General features: G+C 41.9%; 1 protein-coding gene across 1 annotated transcript in view; it reads left to right on the top strand.

The window, feature by feature from the left end:
* The window catches only part of LOC137379815 (myelin regulatory factor-like protein), a 97,172-nt gene extending 79,663 nt beyond the window's left edge, over positions 1–17,509 (top strand). Inside the window, exons 23-25 of the mRNA XM_068051194.1 lie at positions 12,218–12,326; positions 17,210–17,284; positions 17,423–17,509. Of these exons, the coding sequence (XP_067907295.1) occupies positions 12,218–12,326; positions 17,210–17,284; positions 17,423–17,509 (271 nt within the window). The remainder of the gene's footprint in view (positions 1–12,217; positions 12,327–17,209; positions 17,285–17,422) is intronic.
* Positions 17,510–18,070: the final 561 nt, after the last annotated feature.

Here is an 18,070-nt window from a genome sequence, read left to right on the forward strand (position 1 = left end):
ACTGTAATTGCTGACATATATGCTGAGTGGACTGCCCAGTGAAACCATGAGACCATGTTGTATCTGATAGTTAAGGTGTAATTTGTAATATATATATTGACCATGATCTGTCTGTTCCTTCACGTATAATTTATGTTGGTTTTGGTTTGAGTGTTAAAGTAAAATTTATAAAAGTAAAGTCTTGTCAGTTTGCTTGGTTTCTTAAAATGGGGTCAATCGCTGTATTTGATTCTTTTCATTTGTTGGTCTCCACGAGAATCATAACAAAATTGGGGGCTTATCTAGGATTCGAAATGTTCACAATTAAGCTGTAAAATGGGTTTGCTGGAATTTTCCAGAGGTTAAACAAACAATATTTTACATTTGCTTTCGTTGGGTTCTGTGAGAAATCAACATGAGTACCATTCATATACTAGAATTAGTTAAGAGAGAAGATTTGAGTCTCAGTATATTGCAGCAGTTGAAAAATGTCAATTTGGTTGCAATATGATGGTTAGTGTGAGCCCAGGGGCTAGGAAAGCAGAGATAACCCAAGAATGTGTTCCTTACTTGAAGCTGGAGAAGGAAAAGAATGTTTCTGTTTGTGTTCAAATAGAACTAGCCAATATTGAGTTTGAGAAGATAAGATTGGAAAGAAAAGAAAAACAAAGAGCAAGAGAAGAAAAGAGAAAAAGAGGAAGATTAAAAAAAAATTTGAAGTGAGAAAACTTGTATCTGACCTAGAGAGGATAGATAGAATAAAGAGAAAGAAAAAAGAAAAAAACACAAGAAATAGAAAAACTGGCATTAGACCACGAAGTGAAAGTGGAAAGGTTCAAACCAATGGGAATGCATCAGGGGTGAAAATGGAGGATGACCCAGATGAAACACCTTGCAGTTTTGAATTGGCAATAAATATATGCTTGGTAGCTAAATTTAGTGAAGAGGGAGTAGAAATGTACTTTGTGTCATTCGAGAAAATTGCTATGAATCTGGAGTGGCCTAAATCATCTTGGCCAATACTCCTGCAGAGTGTTTTAGTAGAGAAAGCTTTGGAGATGTATTTATCTCTTTCAGATGAACAATCATAAGACTATAGAGAGATACAGCACTGAAACAGGCCCTTCAGCCCACTGAGTCTGTGCTGACCATCAACCACCCATTTATACTAACCCTACATTAACCCCATTTGCCTCTCACATCCCCACAATTCTCCTACCACCTACCTACACTAGGGGCAATTTACAATGGCCAATTTACCTATCAACCCGCAAGTCTTTGGCATGTGAGAGGAAACCCACGCGGTCACAGGGAGAACTTGCAAACTCCACACAGGCAGTACCCAGAACCGAACCCGGGTCGCTGGAGCAGTGAGGCTGTGGTGCTAACCACAGCGCCACTGTGCCGCCCAATTCAAATTTCACCATCTGCCGTGGTGTGATTCGAACCCATGTCACTACAGCATTAGTCTAGGCCTCTGAATTACTAGTCCAGTGACATGCCACCACCTCCTGCCACTATGACAGAATAAAGACTGCTGTTATCAATGAGTTGGTACCAGAGGCTCACAGACAAAAATTTAGGAATTTATTTTTGGAATTTGCTTGAGAAGGAAATGGTTTTTGATTGGTGATATAGATCGATGAAGATTGCACAAAATTTTGAGAACCTTAGGGAAATAATTCTGATGGAGGAATTCAAAAATAGTGTCCCTTCAGGAATATGGTCCCACCTGGAAGAACATAAAGTTGGTCAAATAAGGGATGCTGTGGCAATGGCAGACGATTATGTATTGACCCACAAAAGCAGCAGTTACTGTTGAGATGGTGTATTTGTCAGTATGTTAAATATAATCAAATAAATATGTTTATGCTAATATGTATGTCATCTCAGGAAGTTATGCAATATCACATGATCCAGTTCTCTTGCACAGTCAGTTAACACATGTAAGCTGAAGCAGCTTACAAGCCTCCATAGAAGCTCTGCATTCAGAATGTTTATGCCTGCCCTTCAGCTTTGTTTGTATTAGTCCAGAAAGTGATAATACAATATGGTGGCAGCAGCAATAAGCTGACAGTATTGATCAGCAGCTGAAGATGACAACACAAATCAGAAGCCTGCGACTGGATCACAGCTCCCACATTAGTGTGAATAGAGATTGAAGGCGATTTGAGTGCTCCCTCGGTTTTGCCCCGAGCTGACAAGAAAATTGTTGGTAGTTTCAGCCACAGAGATCAGTGCAGTATTGTGCTTTGATGTGATTCCTTCTCGCCATCGCCGCATTCACACACCATTAGCTGTCCCCGATACCAGGGCACCTCCCGTCTGCAAGCTCACAAGCCAGCACTGCAGCAATACAGCTCAGAGAGTGGCTCCTGCTCAGCTCTGCAGACATCGCAACGTGCTGCAAATTTCAGAGCAAGGTTTGCTCCTCAGGGGAGTAAAGCGAGGGAGGCTTATGCAATGGCAGCCAGATTTCCAGAGATGGACTGGAAAGCACCTGATGTCCCAAATGAATTCAAATTGTTTAAGCAGAGGATTGAACTATGCTTCCTAGACCATGAAGTTGTGGATGCAGAGAAGCAGGCGACAAAAATTAGGATTGCCATAGGAAACAAAGGTCAGCACAGAATTAATACCTCTGATTTATCTGATGCTGACCAGAAGGATCCATCAAAGCTTTGGGCAACTTTAGAAAGTCAGCTTGGGATTAAAGTTAATTTTGGAGTTCACCACCTGGAACTCGTGCGATGTAAACAGAAAGCCAATGAGAGCATGGATGACTTTGTGAACTAATGCAAAGGGAAAGCAAAAGAATGCGACTAGTTTGATACTGAACTCGCAGACCGAATTATGGAGTTGGTTATCGCCTTCACTCCTATTGAGGCATTCCAGAAAGACCACCTGGAAAAGCTGAAGGACATGATGTGGATAGTATGTTATGTGATGGATGCAGGTATGAGGCAATTATCACAGGGAGGCAGTGTTTGCAAGTCTCAGGATCCAAAATGCCTGTCCAATATCCAAGGCACCCAGGCAGAACAAGGTATGCAGTAACTGTGGGCTCTCCCAACAACCGGGTAGATGCTCAGCATATGTAGACACCTGCAAGGCATGCGGGCTTAGAGGGCACTGGGCCAAACTTTGCAGAAGCTCCAGCAATAAGAACGCAGGGAGAAGCCAGAGCAGGCAGCACACAAGCCATAGAGCTACGTCACCCAGAAGCAGAGGGAGGCAAGACACTTCCATGCATTACCAAAAGCATAGAACCATCCACAAAATGGGGGAACGTCCGACCAAAAGGGATGAGGTGGATCGAGGTGAAGACTCAACAGGTGAACAGCTATTTCACATGATCACGTTAGCGGAACAGTCCATTTGGTTAACAAAAGGGAAGCTTTTGCAACACTCCCGATTGTCTGTCCCAATGAAGCTGGACGGCATCGATTGAGGGTGAGGATTGACACAGGTGCAAGTGCCAACACTCTACCTATCCACATTGTCAAGGACATGTACCATGAGGCATGGAAGTCTGTGGTCCAACCCACAATTGTGAAGCTTAAGGCACACAATGGCTTGATAATAAAGTGCCCGGGTTCCCGACACTTGGAATGCAGGTCCAAAGGTCAATGTGGTCTACTCAGGTATTCTACATAAGTGGATGTGTCAGGACCAACAGTAGCAGGACTGCTGGCGTGCAACGAACTTAACGTGGTCACTATCCATGCGCTGACCCAGTCAGAAGACCACAAGAATCAAAACAGGTGCACACCCATTGGATAGGTACATGGTTGGGAATTTCCACAGAGACACAGTGTTACGGCCAGGTGAGAAAGAGGTCTAGGGTTCCCTTTCAGCCTTCACCTGGTCTTACTGTAACAGGGTTTTATTTTTAAACGCACTGTTTTTGGTTCCCCCTTGGTGAATCCTTGTTCACCACTTTCCAATTATAAGGCAAAGAAACCAGCACAAACAGGCTATCTTAGGTTTAAAGAAAAAAAGATGAAATTTGTTCAACTTAAACTCTAATTCGGTTGACGCCTACGGATACACGGCACGCCCATGCTAGCATGCATACGCAATACACATGTGCAAATAGAAACAGAAAAGAGCAGAAGAAAAATTACGGAGAAAGGTTTGAGGCAATATCTGAAGAGTTGTTGTTACAGTTCTTCGAGCTCACTATAGAGTCCTTGATTGTATGTAGATTTTGCTTTTTGTTGGGGCCCAGTATTATTCTTAAACCTTTTTCACTGTAGGAGACTTTTCTGTCTTGGGATTTATGTGTCTTCAGTGGGTTTTGGAGTTCTGTGAGAAAGAGATGGGAGCAGACAGGAGAGGCTGTGGCAAGCCAGCCAGGAGAGGTCTTTTCAATCCAGGAGCAAACAGCTTTCTCTACACTCTCCGTTCAAACTGCACAATTCAGAAAAAAGACCCAGACTGCCAAGCAGGTTAGTCATGTGACTAACTGGTTTGACCACGAATGTTTGTGGATTGTATTGGTGTAGGGATAGCTCCTTTGTTCCAACCACTGTCCGTTAATATGCAAAAATATCTTTCCAGCCAGGGCCCTAGCAACCCCTTGGCACAGGTCTTCTCTTCTTCCCAGCAGCAATTTGAAATTTAATGTCCATGTGACGAAATTAATGTCCACAGAGACACAGTTTTACAATTTAAAAAAGTGCAACACTGTCAGTCGACCCGTCCTGAAAATGCAGTGTGCACATTCGAGAAAAGTTGAAGATGGAACTGGATGGAATAGAAAAACAAGGCATCATTTGACAAGTGCAATATCACACCAACTGGTGCAGTTACATCACTATTGCAATCAAGGAGGACAGTTCAATTCGATGATGTTTAGAATCTAGAGGTCTAAACAAAGCCTTAGAGATGTCCTCATAAGATACAAAGACTAGAAGAGTTAAACCCCAACATTTGCTGGAGCAAAACACTTTTCCAAATTAGACGTAAAAATGGATATTGGTCCGTACACTTGTCAAGAGGGTCGCATGAGCTAACAACGTTCAGAAGTCCCTTTGGCAGATACTGTTTCCTCCATTTACCATTTGGGCTGTCGGTCAGCCAGGATATATTTCAACAGCATATGGACTAGATAATGGAACAGATCCTGGGTTGTCTGTGTATTGTGGATGATATCGCCCTAGTAGGATGTACGGAAGAAGAGCATGATAGAAATCTACACTTACTAATGAGACCACCAGATGTGTGGGTTTGGTTTTCATCTATTGAGAAAGATGACAGAAGTGAAGAGACAGACAGACCTCAGGTTAGTAAAACAGAAAGCCTAGAAGAAAAGTTTGGTTCAAGGGAACTGACATGCTATTTCTGTCATAGGAAAGGAAATGTGAATGCTGTGTGTTAAAAATGGAAAAACAGGCCCGTTGCATGTGTACAGTCAAAGGGTGTTTCCCCAGGAAATACTGCCTTAGTGGGTAACATTCACAATAAATAGGTATTTACTCCCAAGTTCAATGATAGAGTGAACTAGATTGCAGAAAACTATAGAAATTTTCTGTTTAAGGTCGTGGTAGCCTCACAATTGTCTGGTGATGCAGGCAAGCCAATTGTTATCCTTAGAGATACAGGGGTGGCACAGCCACTGTTGGCAGGTGACATGAATCTTTTCCCTAATAGCTGAATTGCGAAGCTATAATCAAAGGATTGGTGGAACCCATTTATCCATTCCCTTATACAGGGTTGATTTAAAATGTGACTCTGTCACTGGTCCTGTTACTGTCGGTGTCATTCCTAGTTTGCCCCTTGAGGGATAGATTTTCTGCTAGGAAGTGACTTGGCCGAGGATGAGGTAGTGGAGTCTCCAGTAGTTTCAGAAAAGCCAGTTGAGGTTAACAGAACTAAGGTTTTACAAGAAGAATTTCCAGAATAGTCCCAGATTGTGTTGTAAATAGATTCCAGGCTCACAGGGTTAAACAAGATGAGAATGACTCAGTTCTTTTGAAGGACAATTGGGGTATTTGGTTGGCTGAAACTTTATTCAAGGATTTGGATAGGGATGTTGGTGTTAAAAGCTTCAAGACTAGCAATGGTGAGTTGTTTAGCAGATCCTCTTTCACTGAGGCACAACAGGTAGACCCTGACTTAAGAGGCTTGTCTCAAATGGCGTATTCTGATTTAGAGGCTGAAAAGGTCACTGAGTGCTATGTCAAGAATGACATTCTGATGAGGAACTGGAGACCTCTCCAGAGTCCCGTTAATGAGGTTTCAGCTGTAGTCCATCAAATTATTATCTCTCCTTGCTACTGCAGTGAAATTTTGAGAATTGCCCATAAGATACCAGTTGCAGGTCATTTGGGTATTCGGAAGCCACAGACTAGGGTAATGATGCATTTTTACTGGCTGAAACTGCACAGGGATATTTCCTCAAATCCTCTCTAAATCTCCTGCCCCTTACCTTAAATCTATGCCCCCTGGTTATTGACCCCTCCGCTAAGGGAAAAAGTTTCTTCCAATCTAACCTATCAATGCCCCTCATAATTTTGTATACCTCAATCAGGTCCCTCCCTCAGCCTTCTCTGCTCCAAGGAAAACAACCCTAGCCTTTTCAGACTCTCTTCATAGCTGAAATGCTCCAGCCCAGGCAACATCCTGGTGAATCTCCTCTGCACCCTCTTCATTGCAATCACATCCTTCCCATAGTGTGGTGCCCATAACTGTACACAGTACTCCAACTGTGGCCTAACGTTTTATACAGCTCCATCATAACCTCCCTGCTCTTATATTCTATGCCTCGGCTAATAAAGGCAAGTATCCCATATGCCTTCCTAAGCATGATTGGGATAAAGGGGTATCATTTTTATTGTTTGCAACCATGGACACACCAAATGAGTACTGGTTTCAGTCCCTTCAAATTGATCTATGGGTATGAGGTTAGGGGGTCCTCTTAAACTCATTAAGGAGAGATTTTTGGCACAGAAGGAGGAAACTACCCTCCTAAATTAGGTGTCAGAGTTTCGAGAGAAACCCTCCAAAGCTTGTGAGATAGCCAAAGAACATCTCAAAGTTCCTTAACAAGTGATGAAAGCCCAAGTGGATAGAACAACTAAAGCACATAGTTTTAAATCCAGAGATAAGGTGCTAGTTTTGTTGCCTTTGCCTGGTGAGCCATTGAAAGCTAGATTAATGGAAGTTACTTCATGAAAAGAAAACTCGGTGAGGTGAACTATTTGGTTAGTACCCTAGACAGATGGAAAAGTTGAAGGGTGTGTCGTGTGAATATGCTGAAGAGGTACTATGACCATGAGCATAGTCAGCCAGGAGGTGTAGCACAGCTGGTAGAGAATGTAGATGGTGACACTGGTGCATGTGATACACCAGATGATGCGTCTGAGATTCCCAGACTGAACTTCCTGCAATGACGCTGGTAAATACAGAGGTGTTAGAAGGTCTGGCTGAGGTGCTACAACATCTACCTGAGTGCCAGAGGAAAGACTTAACTGACTTATTGAGGGAGTATAAGACGGTATGTGGAGATAAGCCAGGTCGCACTTCTCTGTTGATTCATGAGGTAAATGTAGGGGAAGCTAAACAAATCAACAAAATTGCTACAGACTCAATCCCAATACATTGTCCAAAGTCAGGAAGGAGGTTCAATACATGTTGAGTAATGATATAATTGAAGCTAATCAAAGTAGTTGGAGCTCTCTTATTATTTTAGTAGCAAAACCAGACGGTTCTCAAAGGTTCTGTATAGATTACCAAAAGGTTAATGCAGTAACTAAGATCCCAAAGCTTGAGAATTGTACTGATAGGGTGGTGAACTTGGCCCTTGTTAGCAAGATTGATTTTGCTTAAGGGATATTGGCAAGTCCCCTTGTCTGACCAAGCTAAAGAAATATCTACTTTTGTGACACCGGATGGTCTGTTCCAGTGTGAGGTATGCCATTTGGTATGAAAAGTACGACGACTACATTTCAAAGGTTGACTAATCAGGTAATTGGAGAATTGAGTAATTGTGTTGTGTACATCGACAACCTTTTGGTGCATAGTGGCACGTGCAATGATCATGTCTGACATTTAAGAACTCTGTTTGACAGACTGACCAAAGCTAACCTTGTCATAAACCTGGCAAAGAGCAAGTTTACCAAGGCCAAAACCGCTTATTTAGGACATATCGTGGGTCAAGGTCAAGTATTACCACAAGAGGCCAAGGTTCAGGCACTAATAGGTTTTCTTGTACCCAAGACAAAGAAAGAAGTATTAAGGTTTCTGGGTATGAGTAGGCTTTGCAGGAAATTTGTCCCTAATTTCAGCACAGTAGTCACCCCAATGACAAAACTGTTGAAGAAGAATGTGAAGTTTGAATAGTCAGAGTCTTGCCAATCAGCATTTGAGAAGTTAAAGATTATTTTAATGAAAAAAAGGTTTTTGCAGCCCCAGATTTTAATAAACCATTCAAAATGGCTATTGATGCCAGTGATGTAGCGGTAGGAGCAGTGTTGCTCCAAGATGATGATACTTGTATGGAACAGCTCACTAGCTACTTCTCTAGGAAGCTCAATAAACCTCAGGGTTAAGGAAAATCCCAAAGCCTTTTATTCATATATAAGGAGCAAGAGGGTAACTAGAGAAAGGATTGGCCCACTCAAGGTCAAAGGAGGAAAGTTATGCGTGGAGTCAGAGAAAATGGGTGAGATTCTAAACGAGTACTTTGCATCGGTATTCACCAAGGAGAGGGACATGAAGGATGTTGAGGTTAGGAACAGATGTTTGATTACTCTAGGTCAAGTCGGCATAAGTGTTGGGTATTCTAAAAGGCATTAAGGTGGACAAGTCCCCAGGTCCGGATGGGATCTATCCCAGGTTACTGAGGGAAGCGAGAGAGGAAATAGCTGGGGCCTTAACAGATATCTTTGCAGCATCCTTAAACACGGGTGAGGTCCCGGAGGACTGGAGAATTGCTAATGTTGTCCCGTTGTTTAAGAAGGGTAGCAGGGATAATCCAGGTAATTATAGACCGGTGAGCCTGACGTCAGTGGTAGGGAAGCTGCTGGAGAAGTTACTGAGGGATAGGATCTATTCCCATTTGGAAGAAAATGGGCTTATCAGTGATAGGCAACATGGTTTTGTGCAGGGAAGGTCATGTCTTACCAACTTAATAGAATTCTTTGAGGAAGTGACAAAGTTGATTGATGAGGGAAGGGCTGTAGATGTCATATACATGGACTTCAGTAAGGCGTTTGATAAGGTTCCCCATAGTAGGCTGATGGAGAAAGTGAAGGCGCATGGGGTCCAAGGTGTACTAGCTAGATGGATAAAGAACTGGCTGGGCAACAGGAGACAGAGAGTAGCAGTAGAAGGGAGTTTCTCAAAATGGAGACGTGTGACCAGTGGTGTTCCACAGGGATCCATGCTGGGACCACTGTTGTTTGTGATATACATAAATGATTTGGAGGAAAGTATAGGTGGTCTGATTAGCAAGTTTGCAGACGACACTAAGATTGGTGGAGTAGCAGATAGTGAAGGGGACTGTCAGAGAATACAGCAGAATATAGATAGACTGGAGAGTTGGGCAGAGAAATGGCAGATGGAGTTCAATCAGGGCAAATGCGAGGTGATGCATTTTGGAAGATCCAATTCAAGAGTGAACTATACAGTAAATGGAAAAGTCCTGGGGAAAATTGATGTACAGAGAGATTTGGGTGTTCAGGTCCATTGTTCCCTGAAGGTGGCAACGCAGGTCAATAGAGTGGTCAAGAAGGCATACGGCATGCTTTCCTTCATCGGACGGGGTATTGAGTACAAGAGTTGGCAGGTCATGTTACAGTTGTATAGGACTTTGGTTCGGCCACATTTGGAATACTGCGTGCAGTTCTGGTCGCCACATTACCAAAAGGATGTGGATGCTTTGGAGATGGTGCAGAGGAGGTTCACCAGGATGTTGCCTGGTATGGAGGGCGCTAGCTATGAAGAGAGGTTGAGTAGATTAGGATTATTTTCATTAGAAAGACGGAGGTTGAGGGGGGACCTGATTGAGGTGTACAAAATCATGAGAGATATAGACAGGTTGGATAGCAAGAAGCTTTTTCCCAGAGTGGGGGATTCAATTACTAGGGGTCATGAGTTCAAAGTGAAAGGGGAAAAGTTTAGGAGGGATATGCGTGGAAAGTTCTTTACGCAGAGGGTGGTGGGTGCCTGGAACGGGTTGCCAGCGGAGGTGGTAGACACGGGCACGATAGCGTCTTTTAAGATGTATCTAGACAGATACATGAATGGGCAGGAAGTAAAGAGATACAGACCCTTAGAAAATAGGCGACATGTTTAGATAGAGGATCTGGATCGGCGCAGGCTTGGTGGGCCGAAGGGCCTGTTCCTGTGCTGTAATTTTCTTTGTTCTTTGTTCAAACAAAATACTTGAGCATTGAGAAAGAAGCTTTAAGTCTTGTACTTGCTTTACAGTAATTTGAGGTATATGTAACAAAAGCTTTCTTTTCCCAAGAGGGGGGATGTGTGATGGAATCCATTGGTGCAATGCTTGTTTTTTTTTGAAAAAGGCACTGAAATGGGAACTGAAGCTGGAAAATCAACTTCAAGTTTCTGAGAAAACTGACACTGGTTAGAACCAGATAAAAGGAGGCCTAGTCCTCCCCAGATCAGGCAGACCAGGCAGGAGTGGAGCACAACAAGCAGAAAAAAGTGAAGACTGAATCCAGGAGCTGTTTCTGTTACTTAAAGTCGCTGTCTAACCAGATCCGGCCATACAGTGCACAGGTTGTCACTGAAGGACGCGGATAAAGGGAAGACTGGTAAATCCACGCCAGCAAAACTGTCATGAGCAAAACTGAGGAGGTTCTGGAGAAGTGTGCCTTGTAGTGAAGAATGCACCCATGAAGTTTGGATTGAGAGGGAACTGCTGTTGGAAGAAGAACAGCAGCTAAATCCTTGAAGAAAGGAGTTGAAAATCTACCTGAGGAACTTCTGAGTTGTGAAGAACTGTGTGACTGTAATTGTTGCCATATATACTTGGTGGACTGCCCAGTGAAACTGAGAGACTCATCTCTGTTGATCGTTAAGGTGTAATTTGTAAGATATATATTGACTGTGATCGATCTGCTGTTTCATGTTTAATTAATGTTGGTTTTGGTTTGAGTGTTAAAGTAAAATTTAGATCTTGTCTGTTTGGTTTTGGTTTCCTCAATTGATGGATTCAATTCTTTTTGTTTGGTGGTCTCCACCTGAATCATAACACCTGGTTCATGAATGTTAGAATGGACTTCTTTGTGAACCTGATTTGTTCATACGATAGCATTGTTTCATCAATAAGAGGGAAGGGGAATAGCCATTCCCTGGCTTACATGCCTTCTATTATACTGTCGTTTTGTGGTCTTTGCCTCAACATTATCTTTTCCTTTTGCTACATAAAAATTTGGGGAAAATGAGAAAAATAATTTTAACAAGAGATAGTTTATTATTCTAAATTCACGATGCTTTAAAATCACAAATGGAACCTGAGCCTCAATTTTAACACCATACCCAGAAGCTAGAGGATTCGGCCAACAGCCTAAGGTAAGTACTGAAGATCAGCTCCTTTTAGCCTTCCTTGTGGGCCAGGAAGAGGAGGAGTGGTCACCCAGGCCTCTCAAAGAAGTCTTTGCCCCCCCTACTGTGTTCCTACATGCCATTCTTGTCTCGCTGTTAGTAACAGAGCCAAGTCTCTCTTTCAGTGACAGTTCCTTAGTTATAATTGTTGAAGACAAGAAAGTAACAATATGTGCTGAACTGGTGGTAATTTTTCCTCCACCCTGACAGTTTTTCAATATAAACTTGTATATATTAAATGGTGTTTCAGATGAATATTTCTCTATAATTAAGATTACTTTCATAGTTACTATGCTAATAGTGCACTGAATACCATTTCAACTTTCCCTTGGGATACAAAGAAAGCTGCAGTAGGGCGAAGGGAGATTGAATGTACAATAAGAATCAAAGAGTTAATCACATTCTCAAGAAAATAGTCAGCTTTGGACACAAGAAGATAACTTAGTGTTTCCCTCATGAATGTTTTGTGCTCTGTAATACTTTTTAACGATTACACTTTGTCCTTGGCAACTGAAATCAAAATATAAGATTCAATTTCTTTATTGAATCTATTCTACTTATTTCTCCTATTTTGATCACTTGTATTTAAGGAATGATGGTTAGAAATAATTCCTCAACATTATATATTTTATGCTAAAATGTTACAGTTTATACTTTGCAGCACGACAGCACCCTTGATTGTTTATAAATGTACGGTGAACCTTGGCAGGACGTGTGTAAACTCTGCAAGTAGTGTAACTAAAATGGATGCATCACAAGAAATATCACAGGTAATTTGTCATTCTGGTGCTCAGCACAATACCTTGTAGAATATGTTTAAAAAGGCAATGAAATTTCAGGATCATCTTCATTTGGGAAATACAAAAGCAAAATAGAAAAGCAAAATATTGTGGATGCTGGAAATGTGAAACAAAAACAGAAAATGCTGGAAAGGTCACGCAGACCTGAAACTCTTGTTTCTCTCTCCACGGATGCTGCCTGACCTGCTGAGTATTAACACTAAAATTCAGTGCAACATAACAGCAAAACAAATTGCATTTTATACAGCACCTTTAACTTAAAATGCCCGGACGTTTACGCCCCCGCCAGAGTAGGCTGCAAGTGGGTGGGGTGGGGTGGTGTGCCATCCCCATCACCTTCCCGCCCCTGCTGCAATTTTACAAGTGGCAGCCCAGCAGGAAGCTGTCCCCTCCCCACCACAGGCCAATTAAGGCCCTTAAGTGGCCAATTAACTGCCACTTAAGGGCCTTCTGCCGCCGTCGCTGTTATAGTACCAGCAGCAGGTGGGCAGCTCTAGGCCTCAGGAGGCCGCTCAGTAAAATCTAGCAGCCTCCTTGTGGGCTTGGAGGGGGGGCTCATGGCACAAGTTACTCCCAATGTACTGCATTCAGCTACCCTCACCACCCTCTTCCTGGGGCCGGCATCCCTCTTGCTCCTCTCCCTGGGTGCAAATCCAGCAGTGGCTACTGCTCCCAGTAGTGCTGCTGGGACTGAGAGCTGCTGGCCCGCTGAGTGGCCGGCAGCTCTTGGAGGTGGGAGGAGGGGCCTCAGAGGGGTGGAAGTACCGCCCAAAGTCAATTAAGGGCCTTGGGCCACATAAAATCATAGTGTGGCTCAAGGCCCGGCAGAGGCGGGCTCGCCACTGACTTATTTGGTTGGTGGGCGGGGCCACCAGCCCAACGTAAAATTCCGGCCAATATGTCTCATGGAGCTTCACAGAGGGGCTCACCTCACAGCTCTACATTAAATATGCGAGCCCCCACATGCCCTGCGTCTCGATTGCCTTCCCCCTCCAAGACGCTCCTTATGATGTCAGCCATCATCTGTGCCAGCTAATCTTGGCTTGAGCCCACTACCTCTGGGGCCACGACTGCTGCCTGCAGCTCATCGGTAATAAAAAAAAAGAGGAGTAACAATTTCCTGCAGTTTCCTTTAGGCATATGCAGCACTAAGATCATGCCTAGATTGGAATGCGATCTAATTTCTACCCCTTTATGCCAGACAATGAGTGGTCATGGGGAGGAGAAAAGTAGTGAAGAGGTAGAGCTTGGTTTTACTAGCATACATATGGAAGATGATCCCCAAGCCTAAGGTATGTAAATAAGGAAGAGGAGGGGCCCAAGGAGACCCTTGGGGGAACTCGAGATGACTGTGAGTAAATGGAGGAGAAGCCATTGCTGGAGTCTTTGTCTGGATAGGTAAGAATTGAACAATGTAAGATGCAACCCACAGGACAAGGGAGGAGAAGTGATGGTGGAGAATGACATGGTCAAATGCTATTGAGAAGAACCATGCAAAATCACAATCACAAAGGATGTCAGTCATGAATGTGAACCATTATTAAGGAAATAGTAGCAGAGATTTGGAAAATCAGCATACAATCAAGCAGAGTAAACATGGTTTTATGAAAGGGAAATTGTGTTTGACCAATTTATTAGAGTTCTTTGAGGATGTAACGAACAGGGTGAATAGAGGGGAAACCAGTAGATGTAGTGTATTTGGATTTCTAAAAGGCATTCAATAAGGTGTCACATAAAAGGTTACTGCACAAGATAAGAGCTCACAGGTGCTGGGGTAATATATTAGCATGGATAGAGGATTGGCTAACTAACAGAAAACAGTCACGATAAATGGGTCATTTTTAGGTTGGCAAACTAACTAGTGGGGTGCCACAGAGATCAGTGCTGGGGCCTCAACTATTTTACATTCTACATTAATGACTTGGATGAAAGGGCTGAGTATTCTAGCCAATTTACTGATATAAAAAGAAATGAGAAAGCAAGCTGTGAGGGGGACACGGACTCTGCAAAGGGATATGGATAGTTTAAATAATTGGACTAAAATTTGGCAGATGGAGTATAATATGGGAAAATGTGAGGTTATTTATGTTGATAGGAAGAATAGAAAAGAAGAATATTATTTAAATGGAGAGAGACTACAGAATGCTGTTATACAGAGGAATCTGGGTGTCATCGCACATGAAACACAAAGTTAACACGCAGGTACAGCAAGTAATTAGGAAGGCAAATGGAATGTTTGATTTTATTGCAAGGGGGGTGGAGTATAAAAGTAGGGAAGTCTTGCTACAACTGTATGGCATGCTAGCGAGACTTCACTTACAGTACTGCATACAGTTTTGCCCTCCTTATTTAAGGATGGATATAAATGCATTGGAGGCAATTCAGAGAAAGTCTACTAGGTTAATTCCTGGGATGAAGGAGTTGTCTTATGAGGAAAGGTTGAGCAGGTTGAGCCTATACTCATTAGACATTTGAAGAATGAGAGGTGATCTTATTGAGACATATAAGATTCTGAGGGGGCTTGATAGGGTAGATGCTGAGATGATGTTTCCCCTCATGGGGGAATCTAGAGATATGGGGCATAGTTTCAGAATAAGGGGTCACCCATTTAAGATGGAAATGAGGAGGAATTTCTTCTGAGGGTCATGAATTTTTGGAATTCTCAACCCCAGCGAGCAGTGGAAGCTGAGTTATTGAATATTCAAGGCTGAGAAAGACAGGTTCTTGAACTATCGGGGACTCCAGATTAATGGGGAACAGGCAGGAGTTGAGGCCAATATCAGATCAGCCATGATCTTGTTGAATGGCGGAGCAGGCTTAAGGGGCCATTTGGCCTATTGCTGCTTCGAATTCTTATGTTCTTATGACTCTGATTGCAGTCAATTTGTTGTAACATAGGTGGAAGGATTCAACTTGATACTGTACAATTTTGATGAATAATGCAAACTAATGCCTAAAATGTTAACTAAGTTTGATTTTTATTCCAATTTTTGCACAGTTTTTTCAGTTTCTCATTTCATTCCCCATAATATGTATATAAGAGCAATCACAAATGATTCCTTCCTGCAGGGAAGCTCAATACCTCCCCATATTGGCTAAGGGTTACCATATGGGGATTTCCTTGGAGCAATACTTTCTGACTTATGTCAAACATTTTTTAGAATTATCAAACATGCCCAAACTTGAGTGGAAAATTACATCTATGGATAGTTTCAAATCCCTCAACCATTATGTTGTTGCAAAAATCCTGTTGACAATTCCTGTTGTGTGCCCCTGAAATTCTTTTATGAAGGTTGCCATTGTAGTACAGCTTCTGCATCAGTGTGAAAATCGATATAAATTTAGTTGTATAACTCGAGAGTCAGATTGGTAATTTAGCAGTTTCAAGAAGTGAAACCATTTTCAGCAGCTTGGTTACCAGGTGTAATGTAAGTTGAGAACTTACACAGCCATTGCACAGTCTTGCCATTTCATAAACTTGGGCACTTTCTTTTTATGTTAATAATGTGAATGCACTCTAAATTTTAAAAATATGCTGGCCAGGTAAGCATGCTCAGAGGGCTGTCCTGAGTTTAGTAATGAGATCCAGCATTGCTATTCCAGTGGTATATCCCTAATCTTCAAGCCATGCATGTCAAAGTGTACAATAACAGCAATCTAAATCATACTTCTGTAACTAGTAGAGTATTGCAAGGATTAGTGCTGGGGTTCTCAGCTACTTACAATCTATATTAATGATTTGGACAAAGAGACCAAGGGTAATGCATCCAAGTTTGCTGATGACACAAAGCGCGGTGGGAATATAAGCTGTGAGGAGGACACAAAGAGGCTGCAAAGAGATATAGACAGGTAAAGTGAGTGGGCAACAAGGAGGCAGATGGAGTATAATGTGGGGAAGTGTGAAGTTATTCACTTTGGTCGTAAGAATAGAAAAGCAGAATATTTTTTAAAAGGTGTGAAACGTTAAATGTTGATGTTCAGAGAGACTTGGGTTGGGTGTACTGGTACAAGAACGCAAAGTTAGCATGAAGGTACAGCAGCAATTAGGAAGGCAAATGGCATGTTGCCCTTTATTGCAAAGGTATTGGAGTACAAGATTAAGGAAGTCTTGCTATAATTGTATTGGGCATTGGTGAAACCACACCTGGAATACTGTGCATAGTTTTGGTCTCCATATCTAAAGAAGGATATACTGCCTCGGAGGCAGTACAGTGAAGGTTCACTAAATTGGTTCCTGGGAGGAGAGGCTTATCCTATGATGAGAGGCTGAGTAAGTTGGGCCTATATTCTCTCGAGTTTGGATGAATGTGAGGTGATCTCATTGAAACTTAGATGATTCTGAAGGGGCTTGACTGGGTAGACACTGAGAGGTTGTTCCCCTGGCTAGGGAATCTGGAACACTGGGAGAAAGCCTAAGGATAAGAGGTCAATCATTTAGGATTTAGATGAGAAATGTCTTCACTCAAAGGGTTGTGAATCCATGGAATTCATTCAGAGGGTTGTGGATGCTCCATCATTGAGTATATTCAAGGCTGAGAAATAGATTTCTGTTCCCTCAGGGAATCGAGAGATATGGGGATGGGCAGGAAAGTGGAGTTGAGGCATAAGGTCAGCTATGATTGTATTGAATGGCTGAGCAAGCTCAACAGACCATATGCTCCTATTTCTTATGTACTTTTGCATGCAGCTATAAACCATGCAAGTGAACAGCTAGAAATAAGATAAAAATGTACTGACCGAAGCAATAGGTTCATTAATTTACAAAAATATTTTTATTGGCTTACTTCATATGTATTTCATACCTTTGAATGTACAGTGAATTCCTTTCATTGAATTTCTGAATATTCCTGCAGGGGTTTCAGCATTTCTGGATCTTGCCAGTAGCACAGCTGCATGAGTGTAGATACCATTTCCGTGCTGCAGCACCAGTAAGTCAATCTGCAACTAACTTAGAATCTACCATCATACTAGTATATTCTATCCAAAGCACTTGTAAAAACAAAAATTGTATGCATCTGTAGCCATGCCTTTATCTGCTTAATCATTGAGTATTCTTTATTGTACAGGGCCTGGCAAATTGCAGAACAAATCAGAACTTCGCTGGGATATTCTTTACAGATTATTACTTCTACTTTTATCGACAATGTAGCTAATTCAGTAGAAGAAATCCTACATATGCATTGAACTTGGACTTATTGAAGTACATTTCTGCAGTATCAGGTTTCATGTAGCCACATAAATACATTCAAACTCCTTTTAGCTGTTAATCTACCCGTTTAATTCTTTAAGACATAAAGTACCTATGTTACATTTTAGTTTATGATTCCTGACACCTCAAAAGTACCTGTAGCACAGGACTAGTATCAAATTGGAATGGATAAGAATCTGAAAAACTGCATATTTTTACACAGGACTATTATTTGTATTTTCAATGAATTACTAAGAGTGAACATAAATTTTAAAGGTATTTAATTTTTTTTTTACTTCTGTAAAGTTTACAGATTAATAAAATTGAAACTGACTAAAATCTTAGACTCTGGCTTATTAAGTTGTATACTATAGAGTATGCTCCATTACAAACTCTATAAGTGCTTACATTTTAGAAATCCAGAAGTTTTTCTGTAAACTCTTCACTCGATCAAGTTTGCACATTTTACTAAGTTAGAGTGTATAGTTAAGCAAGGAGAAGAAAACAGAAAATTTCAAAAAGACAT

Source organism: Heterodontus francisci, chromosome 18 (assembly GCF_036365525.1).
Source record: "Heterodontus francisci isolate sHetFra1 chromosome 18, sHetFra1.hap1, whole genome shotgun sequence".
Classification (NCBI taxonomy): domain Eukaryota; kingdom Metazoa; phylum Chordata; class Chondrichthyes; order Heterodontiformes; family Heterodontidae; genus Heterodontus; species Heterodontus francisci.